Source organism: Moschus berezovskii, chromosome 17 (assembly GCF_049115385.1).
Source record: "Moschus berezovskii isolate FMDL1 chromosome 17, NW_MosBer_1.0, whole genome shotgun sequence".
Lineage (NCBI taxonomy): Eukaryota > Metazoa > Chordata > Mammalia > Artiodactyla > Moschidae > Moschus > Moschus berezovskii.
The window spans coordinates 68,868,978-68,886,052 of record NC_142476.1 but is presented as its reverse complement, the minus strand read 5'-3'; the positions used below and the strand labels follow the sequence as shown (position 1 = coordinate 68,886,052).

Below are 17,075 nucleotides of genomic sequence, written 5' to 3'. Positions count from 1 at the left end.
AAGGAGAGGAAGTATGTCATTATAAATCCAATATTTTAAGATACTTGTGGTCCTACAAGATGTTTAAGCACAGGAATCCAATGACTTTGGAATAGCAGAAAGTGATGCACTGAAAGTGAGGTATAAAGTTCCATGGATATTAGGAGGAAGAAGAGAAAATTCGCAGTTAGTGGGTCATGAGAGGCTTCCTGGAGGAGGCAGCATTTGAGATGGGCCTTGGATGTTGAGAAGAGGTATGTGGTGGGTTATTTACTTTTAAAATCTGAGTGTATTTTTCTTTCCTTATTCTTTCAGTTATTTCTATTAGAAACAACAACAACAAAGCCCCAGAAAGCTCATACCATAAAAATATAGATCTATGGCTACAAATGCTCAAATAACTTCAGGTTACCTTTTCCTCCTTCTAACAGCTTTTTCACAGAAAGTTTCGGGAGCGGCTCAGCCTGCAGAGAAGACACTTTGGAGGTCCGGGTGTTCGTTTTGCTGTGAAGCAGAGTCTGAAGCAGGAGACAGTCCTCCAACTGTTTCAGGAGGAGTTTCCAGTATTCCGTGTCAAGAGAAAGGGCCTCCCAGGAATCAGTGAGGGCTTCCAAGTCAGTTCCTGAAACTGTTTGGGAAAACTAACAGAAAACGCCCAGTTGATTCTCTGGCTAAGAGTCTGGATCAACATTAACTTGAATGAACTTTTAACATGAAAGCTGATGGATCATCAGGATACATCACAAAGCAAAATACAGATGCTGGTACACAAACATTACTACTTGGCTGGATGGAACATGAGGGTGAGGAGTAGACTGGAGACTTAGGGGCAATGCTGATGGAGTTCAGACATTTATGAAGAGACCTGTAGTGAGGTCTGTGATTCAACCAACATGCACTGCAAAGGTTTCAGGCCCATCCCTGCAAGAGTTCCCGGATACCGACAGTTCTTCAGAATGTACCAGCCAACATAAAAAATGGATCTTAAATTTCCCTCTCTCCATTACTAGAAACATCATAAACCAGTCAAAACGAATTTAGCCCCAAACTACTGAGACTGACAATGTTGAGTGAATCTCTACAGACCTATTTAAGTATCCTATCCAATTTAATGCAACATCCCCCTAGAAAAAATTATTTGATTCACCATGAGATACAAGGGGCATTAATCTTGTCTTAAATAAATTTTAGTCTTCAAGAGATGGGGAAAAGCCACAAAGTAAAAGGTCTACTGAAAGCTTTCATCTGAGTCATTCAACACTACGTGCCAAAACCACCCTTGTTTCTAAAAGAGGCATATAAATACAACTGTAGAAACCAAGAGCTGAAAGAAATCTGAGAAACAAGGCTGTCTAACCCTGAGCCTTTTGAATGAGGACCTGCCTTCTGAAGGCACTCACCACAGACCACCAGCTGCGAACACAAGGTCTCTGCCCTGACTCCAGTGCTTCTCCCTTTATGCTGTGTGGAGACTAGGTTCAAGGACGCCTGTCATCTGAATAAACAACTGAAGAAGAACCCCTATCTCCAAGAGACAGACAAGATCCTGCTGACACATATCTCAAATCCCAGACATTCCACACACTGAAGACAATGCAGCCCAGAAGGGGAAAGTGATCGGGGAGCCTGCTGAAGGGGAGCCCCCCTGCCCACTCACTTTCTTCTCGGTCAAGCTATTGGATATCTGGGCAGCGACAGCATGCCCGACGTGCGCGGACAACAGTGCAGCCCCGTTGTTCTCGGACTGAATACAGACTGTGCGCATCTGTTGCCACCAAGGGGACACTGATTGGGAATCCCAGGTCTCTTCGATGGCCACTACAGGCAAATGGGAAAAAAAGAAACTCTTAGCTTGGCAATTTTTTTTTTAAACCTTTGATGTTAAATATAATGTTAAAACCAAGTTTCCCATTGATGCATGTGTATATTTTTGAATGAACTGGAAAAATAAATCTTTATTCAGAACACTTAACATTCCATTTACGCTCTTAGGCATCTTGCTCTGAATCGATTGTAGATCTGTTTGGAATACTTTCATCATTGTTGAAAACTACTACTGAATGTTTTAATATAACAGATTATTGTTCTCATCATGCCAAAAATAGTAAGAAAAATATTACCTCCACCAAAGACCATTCAATTCACCTCACTGAACTCAGAAAACACACTGTTCACTATCATTTTTGATGCTGATGCAAAATGTAAATTTAATTTTCATAAAGCACACTCTGAATGTATTAAGAGTTTTCTATGATTACATAAAGGAGTCTCTTTAGTGAAATGTTTTGTACCTTCTAGTCTCCTTTTGTTACGAGGAAGTATTCTCCCTCCCTGTTTCTGTGGAATTTCAACACTGAAGGTTGTTTCTGGGAGTGGAGACCACATTCCCGAGGAGCCAAACCTCAGCGTCCACCGTGCTCACCTTTCATCTTGCTCAGGAGGTACAGCATCGTATGCAGACAGCAGACAGCCTGTGGTTTGTCCAAAATATCTTTTTCCTTAGAAAGCCAAACACTCAGGAGCAGAGACTGAAATCAGATTTAAATCTTTATTGTAAAAAAAATATTTACCATAAACAAAATCTTGTACAATTTTAGACCACATGTGTATTCATGAGTGGTTCAGTCTTTCTGGTTGGGAGGTGCTTGCTTGTTATATGATGTAGTGAGAGGAGCGGAACAAGGAACAAGGTAGCCTGTCTACCTTAATAGATTCCTTATCTGCTGGGGATAAAAATCTCCCCATTTCCACCACTTCTTTAGGTTCAATACTACTCTTCAGTGAAAGCTTCTATTAAAGAGCAAATCGGCAGAGAGGGTACCGCCAGTGAGCATGGATCACAGAAGGCTGGCCGCAGGTTATGATTAGAGGGCCTGGAGCTGTGGCTCTAGCCCTGGCCTTGGTCATGCAAAGAAACGGGGAACTTGGCAGTGGTTGGTGAGTACGTAATACTATCAAACTCCAATCTTCAAATCACTGAGTCACGAGAAACAGATTTTAAAAGCACTTAAATCAACAGAGTGATTTTTAAGAATGAGCCTATCTACTTAAAATTTTTAAAATTGGGGTTCATAAAATTTGTACACAGATAATTCTGGGCTAATGAAAATTTGAAAGGCATAGTGTCACATCTGTTAAGTGCTGGTGTGTGTTAAAGGTTTTGATTGCCTATAATTCTGCAATGTCTTTATGTAAAAAAAAAGAAAAAGCTCTAATAAAATGAAAGGTTGACTATCAGTTTAAACACATTAGTACATACAATTTTCAAAATTAAGAAGAGTAGGAAGCTGAAGGAGAAGTGTGTGAAGGAAATTAACTCAGGAGAATGACCCAAGGCAGATAAGTACCTGACAGGCGTATCTTCCAATTCGATAACAACCACCTCTTGGGGCAGGGCTGACTACTGGGGTTTTACAAACGATAAGAAGGAAAAATAACTTCCTTACTGACTTGGGACTAAAGTTTGAACCTAGATCTGCCTGGCTGTATAAATATAAAAACATACACACACACTCTCTCCTATGTCTCCCCTTTGTGGTTTAACTTGTCTCTTTTTTACCCTTTCACATCTCTCCCTTTATTAGCCTCCTTTATACTTCATCCTATCCATACACCTTTTCATTTTTTTAAAACTGGATATGTCCTTTCATATTTGCCCTCATATTCATAAGACAATGACAGTATTAACATCAATGCTAATGGTTATTTAGAGCTTATTATGAGCCAAGCCACTAACTGCCTTCATAAGTTAAGATACACAGAAAGCATTATGGAGGGAGGACAGGATGGGGGTTCACCCTCACAAAAATGGGGTCGTATTATACCATGTTCATTCCACTTGCTACGTAATATCCTCCGTCATCCACAAAATTTTGACTGATGTTAGCCATTTATCAACGTTATTCCCTCTGTTTTAAACTTCTTCTTAATCTCATATAGCACCACTGTTTATAACCACAAGGCAGGCTAAAAAAAATGAACTGCCTGCATGGACAACAGAGACATTCCAGAATCGTGAAAATTACTTCATCTCAGTGTCTTGCACACACATGTTGTGAAGCAAATTAAAAGGAAATGAGGGGAGGTGGCAGAATTTATCTACTAGGCTCATGGCCAGGTTGCCATTTGACACACCCTGATTAGTTCTGGAGACAAAATGCATGTCCAGGGGTTATGTTAAGAGTACACCAGGTTTCTAATGCACTGTGTTTCTCAAAGTTTGATTTCATGTCCCCAACAGTAAGGGTTTCAAAGTGCTCACAAAGATTGCCAATCCAAAGGGTTGTTTTAAACTATATTATGTTTAGACAAATTAAATGTCTTGTCTTCGCTCTCTCTTCTCACTGCACTCTTTGAATTTTTTCTTAAATTAACCACTTCCTCATCCATCACTACATTTAGCAAGTCCTGAAACAAACAAAAACCTTGTTCTTCTGCTTAACTCTTCTTTTCGTGTCTCTTTGAGATCTGCTCTTTCTATCTCTTGCCCTATCTCTAGGTAATCTAAAAGTGTGTTCTAAAGAGTGTTCTTTGTTTTTTTTAAACTTAAAATATTCCAAACCAGTTACTCTTTTGTTTATGTGTAGAAAGTCGGTGTGGGCGTCTTTAGAACAGGATGAGACAATTTTAGAATCACTTATGTAAGTGACAGAAAGATGTTCTAAACTTCAGGAAAACTTAAGGGGAAAGGAGAAAAATAAGCAAAGTATAGAGAATAGAGAGAGGAACGTAGATGCCTCGTAGAATACACACACAGACATACACAACAGGAAAAGACGGTGCCTGGAAGGTTACCATCTTCACAACTGGTGTGTACAAAATAAGACACATCTTCAAAATACTTCAGCAGAGACTGTTAGATTATGTAGTATTCATAATGCAAACATTTGTATTAGAGATCTGTACACTGAAGTGTGAATCATGCTGTTTCATAATTGTTAATTCACATATAAATGTCACAAACTGACATCTTACCAGATGATATCTGAACAAAAGACTTTGAATAACAGAATCCGTAAATGGAAATGTACTAAATTCCTCTAATCAAGGAGTATCTAAGACTTGTTAGAACTTCAACCTAAGAAAGAAATAGAAACTTCCAGGGCTCTTTGGTGGGTGCCTCTAAAGCCCAATGAGCTTCACCTTTTGCAAAATATCCTCCTATATCATTTATATCCTTAATGTTTTAGTCCTTCACTCAATGGAAATCTGGCATACATAGTGTGAGGAAGCCATCTGTCAGCTTGCCTGCCTATACTTCAAAGAAATCTATCTTGTCAGTCGTTTGGATGAGCCTTATTTCCTAGTCTTTCCTGAAAACTAGGGTTTGTTTTAGGTTACAGAATCTGAAACTTTATACAATTCCATTGAGGATAGTTTTAAACTCTGTGAAAAACTATCAGCTGTCGCCTGTGAATGACATCATCTGTGATTATGCTAGATTGGGAAACCTTTTCAAATTAAAAAATGTATACAACCTAGATTATAAGTACCAACTGTTTTCATGTACATAATTCTAATAAAACTATTTTTTCAAATATTTCAGAATAAGAAAGAATTCAGAAAATAATCGATCAGGAAAGAATAGAAAGAGCTAGCATTTCAAATAATATGCCTTTAAAACACTAGTAATAGATTTTGCTGAAAGACCTATCACTTTTTATTCATGACTGTTATATGTCTATATTCCTGAAAGTCTGTTACTCTTTTAACATTAAATAATAGATGCTAATCTATATTCTCTTTAACAAAAACGACTTGAATTTTAATAACTCCAGGAAAATGTCACTGGTCTATACTGTGGCACTGGTATTAACTGCTTTGGGAAAGAGCAAGATATAAGCGGAAAACATACCTACTGCCTGGTGTACAAACCCCTGCACTGTATCCTCCCACAGCCAGATGGTTGAGTAGCAGTGTGAGTGCCTGGGCTGCCAGTTTGTCTAATCAATGTCACCACAATGACCAAGTGGGCTCTTTTAAAAGCTAGTCGTACTGTATACTCAGTTTCTTACTTTAATTTCTGGGCTTTTTTTTTTCCCCCAAGAGAAGATCCCTCTTCCCTTCCCATTTATTACAGCTTTTAAGTGAAAATGTCTTATCAATTTCTCCTTTTTATTCTGCACTCAAAGGATTTTTAAAAATTAATTATAAATTAATTAAGGGCTTCCCTGGAGGCTTAGACAGTAAAGAATCTGCCTACAATGCAGGAGGCCAGGGTTCAATCCCTGGGTCAGGAAGATCCACTGGAGGAGGAAATGGCAACCCACTCCAATATTACTACCTGAAGAATGCCATGGACAGAAGACCCTGGCAGGCTACAGTCCATGGGGTCAAAAAGAGTTGGACATGACTGAGTGACTAATATACAAATTAAGTAAACTAAATTGAGTAAACTGATTGTTTTTAAAATACTTAAAAAATACAGTATCTTCTATTACATTTGAAACAAAAATACTTTAAAAATAAAACCCAGCCATAAAACATTTGTCTAGGAAAAAGAATTCAGCCATTTGGAATGTGTGAAATGGTCTCATAAGAGATGATTTCTTAAAAAGTGTTTAAATTTTAGCCAATTTTAGAAATTTAGTAGCACAATAATACAAGTCACAGCCTGATGGGTTTAAAGCAGAGAAATTTTCCATACATACACACACATCACTCTATCACATTGTAACATATATACACACATACACACATATATATTTACAGTAAAGTTTACTAATTTTAAGTGGGATAAAAAATACCATTCAGTTCAGTTCAGTCGCTCAGTCGTGTCCAACTCTTTGCAATCCCATGAATCACAGCACGCCAGGCCTCCCTCTCCATCACCAACTCCCGGAGTTCACTCAAACTCATGTCCATCGAGTCGGTGATGCCATCCAGCCATCTCATTCTCTGTTGTTCCCTTCTCCTCCTGCCCCCAATCCCTCCCAGCATCAGGGTCTTTTCCAGTGAGTCAACTCATCGCATGAGGTGGCCAAAGTATTGGAGTTTCAGCTTTAGCATCAGTCCTTCCAATGAATGTATAAAGTACGTCTCCACCCAAAGTTCCCTTGTGCCTCTTTGAGTCAATCTCCAACTCCCACTCTCAACCTCCAGCAAACATTCATCTCCTTTGTTACTCTATTTTTGCTTATTCTAGTATTTCATATAAAATCAACTAAAATCATCAGTAGGTATTCTTTTGTTTCTGGATCTGTTCGCTTGGCCTAATGCTTTTGAGATTCATTTATGTTATTCTGCGTATCAGTAGTTCATTTCATTGTATGGTTACACCATACTTCATCCATTTATCAATTACTGGATATTTGGGTTGTTTCCAGTTTGGGTTATTAGTGAAAAAGCTGCTGTAAATAGTTTACTCCAAGTCTACGCAAACATACATTTTCATTGCGCTTGACTAAGTACCTAGGAGTGAGACTGCTGGATTTTACAGTAAATCTATGTTCAACTTGATAAGAAACTTTCAAACTGTTTTCTACAGCAGTTGTATTAAGTTGCATTTCCATCATCTGTGTTGAGCATTCTGATTGCTCTACAACCTCATCAACACCGGATATGTCAGTCTTTTAAGTTTTAGTCATTCTCTGGGACAGAGGACATCATGCTTTTATTTTTGCATTTCCCAGACGGCTAATTCCTGAACATCATTCAGGTAATTATTTGCAGTTTGTATGTATATGTTTTGGTGATGTATCTGTTCAAATCCTTCGCTCATTTTTAAACTGTATTGTCTCATTATCAAGTTGTACAAATTCTTTGTACAACCTGGACACAATGCATTACTCAGATCTGTGTTTTGTAAAAGAGACTTGCCTTTTCAGTTTCTTAACAGTCTTTTAAAAAAAAGTTCTGAAATTTCATGAAACATAATTTATCAGTATTTTTCTCTTACAGCTCATGCCTTTTCTACCTTAAGAAACCTTTGTCTAAACCAAGCTTTCTCTGATGTTTTCTTCTATAGATTTTGTAGTTTTACCTCATATTGATATTTATGTTCCACTGGACTTAATTTTTTTTATATGGCTTGAGGTATACGTGTGAGGTCTGTTTCTTCCAGCCTTTGATCAAATTGCCAGAGATCAAATGGCCAACATCCGTTGGATTACTGAAAAAGCAAGAGAGTTCCAGAAAAACATCTACTTCTGCTTTATTGACTTCACCAAAGCCTTTGACTGTGTGGATCAAAACAAACTATGGAAAACTCTTAAAGAGATGAGAATATCAGACCACCTTATGTGCCTCCTGAGACACTGACAGCAGGGTAAGAAGCAACCGTTAGAATTGGACATGAACAATGGATTGGTTCAACATTGGGAAAGGAGTACGTCAAGGCTGCATATTGTCACCCTGCTTATTTAACTTATATGTGGAGTACATCATATGAAATGCTGGGCTAGATGACTCACAAGCTGGAATCAAGGTTGCTGGGAGAAATATCAACAACCTCAGATATGCAGATGGTACTACTTTAATGGCAAAAAGTAAAGAGGAACTAAAGAGCCTCTTGATGAAGGTAAAAGAAGAGAGTGAAAAAGCTGGCTTAAAACTCAACATTCAAAAAACGAAGATAATGGCATCTGGTCCCAACACTTCATCACAAATAGAAGGGGGAGAAGTGGAAACAATGTCAGATTTCATTTTCTTGGGCTCCAAAATCACTGCAAACAGTCACTGTAGCCATGAAAGAAAAGCTATGACAAACCTAGACAATGAATTAAAAAGCAGAGACAACACTTTGCCATCAAAGGTCCATATAGTCAAAACTATGGTTTTTCCAGTAGTCACGTATGGATGTGAGAGTTGGACCATAAAGAAGGCTGAGCGCTGAAGAATTGATGCTTTTGAACTGTGGTGTTGGAGAAGACTCTTGAGAGTCCCTTGGACTGCAAGGAGATCCAACCAGTCAATCCTAAAGGAAATCAACCCTGAATATCCACTGGAAGGACTGATGCTGAAGCTGAAACTCCAATACTTTGGCCACCTGATGTGAACAGCTGGTTCACTGGAAAAGACCCTGACGCTGGGAAAGACTGAGGGCAAGAGGGGAAAGGGGCGACAGAGGATGAGACGGTTGGATGGCATCACTGATTCAACGAACAAGAGTTTGAGCAAACTCCAGGAGACAGTGAATGACAGAGAAGTCTGGTGTGCTGCAGTTCATGGGGTCACAAAGAGGTGGACACAACTTAGCAGCTGAACAACAATGACCTCAGTTTCAACATAAACAAAATTTAAATGAAACTGATTAAGCACAATAGAAAATAAGTAGTATACTGTGTTCACCTATTTCAGCATCTCAATTTTGAATGATAGTTAATAGTTATCTCCTTTTTTAAAACTTCTTAATTTGCAATAATTATAGATTCACTGGTGGCACAAAGGAGCACAGGGAGGTCCATGGGCCCTTCCTGCAGTCTTCCCTCATGTTAACATCTTACACAAAACCAAGAAACTGCCATTGGTAAAATCCATAAAGCTTGTTCAAACTTCACCAGTGATATAAACACTCATTTTGCAGCATGCAATTTTATCATGTGTAGCACTGCATAACCGTCACCATCCAGACACTCAACTCTACCACTGGCACAAAATTTCCCTCCTGTTAACGCTTTATAGCCACACCCTTCTCCCTGACATTCACCCCTAACCCTTGGCAACCACTAATCTGTTCTCCGTCTTTATGACTGTGTTATTTTATGAATGTTATGAAAACAGAATCATGCAGTATGTATCCTTTTTGAAATTTTTTTTCTATTTGCATATTTTCCTTATTCATTCAAGCTACTGTTTCTACTAATAGTTTATTCCTTTTTATTGCTGAGGGTTATTCCATGGTAAGAATATGCCATAGTCTGTTTATCCATTTATCCACTGAAGGGCACTGAGCAGTTTTCATTGTCTGGCTATTATTAATGAAACCACTTATGAACAACCATGTGCAAGCAATGTGTACCTTTAACTGTATTTCCTGACATCCATACTGCAAAGGGAGGTAGAGCAAAATCCATTTTTAAAGGACTTACATGTTCAATTAAAAAAATATCGTGGTTCAGTTACATAAAGAATCCACGTGCCAATGCAGGGGACACAGGTTAGATCCCTGGTCTGGGAGGATCCCACATACCTCAGGGCAACTAGGCCTGCGCCCTAGAGCCTGTGCTCCGCAACAAGAGAAGCCACCAGAATGAGAAGCCTGTGCACTGCAACTAGAGAGTAGGCCCTGCTCACCAGAACTAGAGAGAGCCTTTGAGCAGTAGCAAAGACCCAGCACAGTTAAAAATAAGCAAACAAATACATAAGATCTAACGTTCGCATAGTCAACAAGTTCACAGAGGTGGTAGGCCCAAATCCTGGCCAGAACTTGAGATGTGAGTGGGCAAGTGATAAAGGGTGTGCACGTGTGTATCTCTGTACATGTGGGGGCAGTCAAGAGCAGAACAAGTGATGGGGCCAACTCCCGTGCCCTTTGCAGAAAGGGTGAAAATTTAGTGCTGTAGTTTTCCCACTGGATGATTCTTTTATTTATATTTGTTATGGCACAGAGATTAAATCCTAACATGTATTCAAGGTCTGGGAATGTCTGATAATTCAATAATGCTTTAAGGAAACAATTGTGTCCTCTAGAAAGATCTTTTTAGGCTAATATGAACATTTTTTTCTGATGACCCCAGTCCACTGTAAATGCATGCATATACAACAGACTCTAAATTTATTTTAGGCCAGCCTTGGAATATGCTGGTTATAATTTACAGAGAATGAGAAAAATCAGATATTATTCAATTAAATACACGACTATATGTTTCCTTGATGGTTTTTAGAAAGTTTTCATGTATGCTCTACAATACACTCTAGACAAGAGTCAAAACAAAAAAGAGACAGCCACTTTCAGATGACATTAACAAGGAAGAACAGCATCCAGCAACAAGAAACCTTACCAACAACAGCTGGGGGCTAAGTCCAGCTGACTCCAAAGTGTGACACATTTCCTCAGTGGAGCTTTCTCCACATAAACACTTCCAAAAAAAGAAACTGCCTGGTAAAACAAAAACAAAACACGTCAACCAATGGCTGCTTACCAAACTCAAAATCTCCCTGAATTGCAATCTAGATCCCTAGAGGAGCAAAACAACAGCAGAGAAGGGAAATCAATGGCTCAGTTTGCTTAACTGATTAAAGCAGAAGGCAAATCATTACATGTCTCACACTGTCTCCTAAGTATACTTTTTAATTCAGTACAACTTTTATAAGATAGTGCCTTACCTATTCAGAGGGTCTTCCGTTGACTGTAAAACATACATTCAATTCTTTGGTTAATTAATTTAAAAAGAGGGAGGATTCAGAAAGTAGTTTATCCTTCTACCTACCTAAAGCCACATATTCCTCTTCACTTGTGTTCTTTATGTTGACTACATCTTTCTCATATTCTAAATATTCCAGGAATGTTTTCACAGGCAACACACCATCCTTATCATCAGAAAATCGGACAGCAGTCCTGCTGTTCTCTTGCTTATACTTTTCTAACAAGGCCTGGAGCTTAAGGAGTTCTTTTTCATCCAGCCTTAGTAACACAGCCAAGTCCTGAAATTAAGGGAGGAAGAAAAAATTATCAATAGACCATTTCTCTTTCTATGACTGCCATTATGTGTCAATTATCTGTCATTATCTGCCATATCTGTCATTATCACCTGAAATAAAATCCAAGACTATAAGCAAAAAATGACTTCTTAATTAATGTGATAGCTATGGTGTGCTCTGCTGAAAATTTTACTCTCAACTGACGAGTATGACGTTATTTAAATAAAATCATCTTGAAACATATTACATATTACTGAAAGTATCATTCTTAGAAAAGTTTCTTGAGATTATTCAATACCCTTCTAAAATGTCTGAATTTTAATAAACATATATTATTGCTTAATCAAAAAAAAAGTAAGTGGTTGTTAACTGCCAACTCCTGTGATGCTGAGGAAACTAATGAACTATTTGATATTTAATACTGGTTTTAGTAAGCAGCACAAACACTATAAAATACAAGCAGCAGGCAACAGTCCTCACTGTATCTACATATAAATTTCCTCTATATGGCTCTCTAGGTTGTAGAGATTAAAAAGTAACAGATACAACCTGCCAGCCTTTCAAACTCTTCACATCAGATGTGCAGAAACATCTCCTGATACTACTACTGGTGGTGGCGGCAGTTTAGTTGCTCAGTCGTGTCCGCCTCTTTGAGACCACATGGACTGCTGCCCACCAGGTTCCTCTCTGTCCATGGAACTCTCCAGGCAAGAATTCTGGAGTGGGTAGCCATTCCCTTCTCCGGGGGATCTTCCCAACCCAGGCACCCTAGAGATATAACTTAATCAACCTGAACTTTTCTGTTGCTTGGAAGTATTTTTCACTATTGGAGAAGTAATGGCAGAACAAAATCTCCTAAAAAATGGTCTTGTCATTTATCATGGCATTCACAGAATAGTATTATGAGGAGATCGTTAGAATACTTTATAAAATTCATCTGTAATACCAAAGATTAAAAAAAAAATGTTAGAATGTGTAGGTTATTTTCAATACTGAAAGGAAATATTTTCAGTATTTGCCACCTCTCATTTTTGTTTAAAACTTCTGTTTATTTCTATATACACATTTACAATAATAGGTATCTATTTTAAAACTCAATGAGCCCTCAGATGTACCAAATATGTTTTTTAAAAGCGTTACCAGTGACTTGACAAATCACTAAAATCACTTTAATGATTTTCCTTTAGAAAAGTAAAAGACATGAGACCCTGAAGCCACCAACCTGCCCACGGTCACACAGTAGTTGTGGGAAGAGAGGACAATATTTCTCTCTGTTCTCTATCAAGAGAAATTCTATTTCCCTGCAGAGAAAGTAGGAATTTTGTATACTCTCCTAGAAATGAGCAATATTGCACTTGCACTATAATAAGGATTACAAGGTCCTACACTTTTTTACATTTTGAAGAATAAAACCATAGAACATTTTCTACAATTACTTTAAACACTCTGATGTAAGATGGACTATCTTAAAAATGTATTCTATTATGTAGTAAACAACAGCAGTATGAATTTACTAACAATACAGAAAAGCTGGTCTCTTCTGCTTGTTAGAATAATTTTCTTTAAAAGAAACAGAAAATTTGCTACTTCCGTTCACTGCATATTTATGATTAGCAAACCCTGTCGAAAACAAGTTGTAAGAAGCAATTTTATAAAAGAAGTTAAGGAAAACCAAATGCTTCTAGGTACTGACAATGGATTAATAACAAGTTCAATATTCAAGCCTAAATAACATAAATTTAGGAGCAAGGCACAGAAAGCCAGCAGGGGGTCTTGTAAAGAAAATAAACCTTTATACATTAAAAAAAAAAACCTTAATATTTGTACTTCTTTACTATAAATTAAAAAGTAAAAAACAACCAAAGAGATTATTTTGTATAATGAGTAACGGGATTACTCACATTATCAGAGAACGGTGTATCTGAATGAAAATCAGTGGTATTTAATTGACTAACAGACTCATAAAGATGGAGTAATTTCAATTTATTGGCACAAAATTGTAGCAGTCCTTCATCAACAGACTCAAGCTCTACAAGGTAGAAAGAAAAAATATATTAAAGAGATATATTGAACAGACTGATAAAAAACCTTAATTTTACATAATTTATTGATGTTCCATTTTATAATATTGCTATGCTTTCAATATAACAGATTAAGAAGTCAAAAATAATTTTTCTATCATGCAAAGTGTCTAAACTTTTAAATGAAGGTGCTCTAATAGTGGGAGGGGAAAAGAAAAAGAAAACAGAAGAGATATTTTAGTCTAGTACTCAAATTTAAACAAATATTCTGGAAACAGGTTTGAAAATATCCTCCCCTTACTCCGTAACTCAAATGTTGTCTATTATTCTCATACCCTGAGAAAAGACAATTGGAAAGCTGCCTGGTTCTTCTTATCATGGTGGTCAAAGATACTATATTCAACCAGAAACTGGATTATAACACATGTATCCTCGAAAGAGGCTGAGAAAGAGACCAAAAGTAGAATTCTACCTACATCAGTCAGGTTTCTTGTCAAGGTTAATGCTGGAAAAGTACCCACTCTCTGTATAATACATTCTTGTATGATAAAGGCAGACACTGAAAACTGCAAGACTCTGTTATAAGATACAATAACATGGAAGATTGTCTATGTTCTTACAGCTACAGTAAAATTTAGCATACTCAATACCTGTCATTTTTAGGATTCTCATTTGTGGGTAGAACTTGAAGCTAGTGATGTTACAGAACTCCAACAATGGTGTTTGGTTTACTCCCAGCCCAGTGCAAGATAAATTTTAACAAATTTTTTGACATTTCTAAAAAGTCCTTAGGGGGAGAGGGAGATGCCACTGGTGGCTCAGACAGTAAAGAGTCTGCCTGCAGTGCGGGAGACCTGGGTTCGATCCCTGTGTTGGGAAGATTCTCTGGAGAAGGAAATGGCAACCCACTCCAGTATTCCTGCCTGGAGAATCCCATGGCATCACAAAGAGTCGGACACGACTGAGTGACTTCACTTTCACTTCATACTTTTAAAAAGAGGCATTTTTAACATGTTGGATGCACTAAGGGAGTTTTCTTTTCGCTAAAAGTCAACTTTAGATGTGTTAAAAAAATTTTCAAAATTAGGATGCTTACTGTCCTGCAACAGAGTATTATTTATTTATTTATTGGTCATACCATGCAGCATGTGGCATCTTAGTTCCTCTACCAGGGAACTGAACCAGTGCCCCCTGCAGTGGAAGTAGAGTCGTCTGAACCACTGGACCACCAGGGAAGTCCCCTGAAACAGCATATTATGCTTTATCTATTAAGCCACTCCAGGCTGGCTTAAATATGAAGCCTCCTGGGAGTTCAGGGGTTAGGACTCTGCCTTCCAATGCAGGGGGTCAGTCAGTCAGTCAGTCAGTTCAGTCGCTCAGTCGTGTCCGACTCTCCGCGACCCCATGAATCACAGCACGCCAGGCCTCCCTGTCCATCACCAACTCCCGGAGTTCACTCAAACTCATGTCCACAGAGTCGGTGATGCCATCCAGCCATCTCATTCTCTGTCGTCCCCTTCTCCTCCCGCCCCCAAACCTTTCCTAGCATCAGTCTTTTCCAGTGAGTCAACTCGTCGCATGAGGTGGCCAAAGTATTGCAGTTTCAGCTTTAGCATCAGTCCTTCCAATGAACACCCAGGATTGATCTCCTTTGGGTTTGATTTTTGGTCAAGGAGCTAAGATCCCTCATGCCTTGTGGCAAAAATAAAAACCAAAACATAACACAGAAACAGTATTGTAACAAAGTCAATAAAGACGTTCAAAACCATCCACACACACAAAAAAGTATGCTTCATATAATTCACACAACAAGCAAAAAGTCACAACTAGGTGAAGTCAGTATACCACACACTATAGTTTGAACTGATGTTAGGAATTCAGAATAAATGTTTTCTAGCTCAGCTGGATAGAATATGGAGTTACAACCCCACAGTTACAGATGTAATTCTTTTCCAGACAAATGTATTCTGAATAGTAAAAAAACATCTGAATTGGTCATGTAATCATAGTCTGTGATTCTGGAAGCCCTAGTTCCGTTCATGAGGGAAATGGATGAAAAAATACAGATTCCATACACTGACAAAACATTAATCAAAGCATAGAATTCAAAAAAAAAATTATCATGGTCAAAACAACATTACTGAGAGTTAAAATACAATGACAGCAAGACAGCCTGGTTGTTTTTCTGCTTACCACCAGCTATCTTGTCCCCACATGCCAATGGCTTTCAAAACACTTTACAACTATTATCACAATAGTCACTTCCCATCATTCTATCTTTCCTCATAATAGATGGAGTCAAATGAAAAATATTTACAGTAAGAAACGGAGTCAACATACTCAGAGAAACATCAGTAGCATACACTGAACAGGGAACTTTAAAAGTCCCCAGTGATAAAGGTATGAAATAAGTTTTCTTCTTTCTTATACATTGTTCCTTTTATATATTACCACATCATGGTAACATGATGGCATCATAAACAGTTAATACTTTCTATGGTCGGAGTTATAAAATTTGAGGTGAGACCATAAACAAACCTTATTACCTTGATTTTTTAAAGTGTCCATTAATGTCTGAGTGATGTTTTTAAGGCAGGAAAATGGTAAACGTTCGCTTGCCAAAATGCTTTCCAATGCCTAGAAGAAAAAGAAAAAAAAGAAAGAAAGTGAAGTCACTCAGTCGTGTCTGATTCTTTGAGACCCCATGGAATGTAGCCTACCAGGCTCCTTTGTCCATGGGATTTTCCAGGCAAGAGTACTGCAGTGGGTTGCCATTTCCTTCTCCAGGGGATCTTCCCAACACAGGGATCGAACCTGGGTCCCCCACATTGCAGGCAGAAGCTTTTACTGTCTAAGCCACCAGGAAATTCACCCAGAAGAAAGACAAGGAACAATTTTCGTAATTACAAGGCAAAGATCTTGGTTTTTAAATTTTACATTTATGCCCATAGTGTCACTGCTCCAAGTTTCAAAGGGAAACCCCATTTTTAAGATGTATTACTTATTTGAGAGTTGAAGTTGCATCATAAGTAATATGTAATCAATTTCATGTCATGCCAAATATAGCACCATGACAAAAAGTCCAGACTGAGAATGAAACAACTTGGAAGGCAACTGATGTACAACAGGATGGCTGAGACAAAGAGAGAGAAAGTTATTCACCAGTAAGAGTTTAAGTTTGTAGTACATATGCATAAATGAAAAGCAGACATTGCCGCTGTCATGCCAATAATAAAAGCTGACAACAATTACTGCTATGTTACTGTGCTTCAGCATGGCTGGCTGTATCCACAGGCCAGTCTAGATGAATATATTTCCCACCTCTCCGCGCCTACTCTCTTCCTGCCCACTAGTAGTTATTTAAGAATCTTCACCATTATTTCATGCCTAAAAAAGCAAACATCAGAATCACTGGTGGGTTACACACAGAACTTAAAGTTCACACTTATCCTTTCATATCAGCATGTTAAACTGAATTTTGAATTATGAGATTAA

General features: G+C 38.1%; 1 protein-coding gene across 1 annotated transcript in view; it reads right to left on the bottom strand.

Annotated features, from left to right (window-relative positions):
• RAB3GAP2 (RAB3 GTPase activating non-catalytic protein subunit 2) overlaps window positions 1-17,075 on the bottom strand; it is a 115,095-nt gene that overhangs the window by 22,121 nt on the left and 75,899 nt on the right. Inside the window, exons 18-24 of the mRNA XM_088845540.1 lie at window positions 16,127-16,217; window positions 13,461-13,588; window positions 11,349-11,562; window positions 10,920-11,017; window positions 2,402-2,507; window positions 1,637-1,797; window positions 392-620 (exon numbers count right to left, since the gene is read on the bottom strand). Coding sequence (XP_088701666.1) covers window positions 392-620; window positions 1,637-1,797; window positions 2,402-2,507; window positions 10,920-11,017; window positions 11,349-11,562; window positions 13,461-13,588; window positions 16,127-16,217 — 1,027 coding nt within the window. The remainder of the gene's footprint in view (window positions 1-391; window positions 621-1,636; window positions 1,798-2,401; window positions 2,508-10,919; window positions 11,018-11,348; window positions 11,563-13,460; window positions 13,589-16,126; window positions 16,218-17,075) is intronic.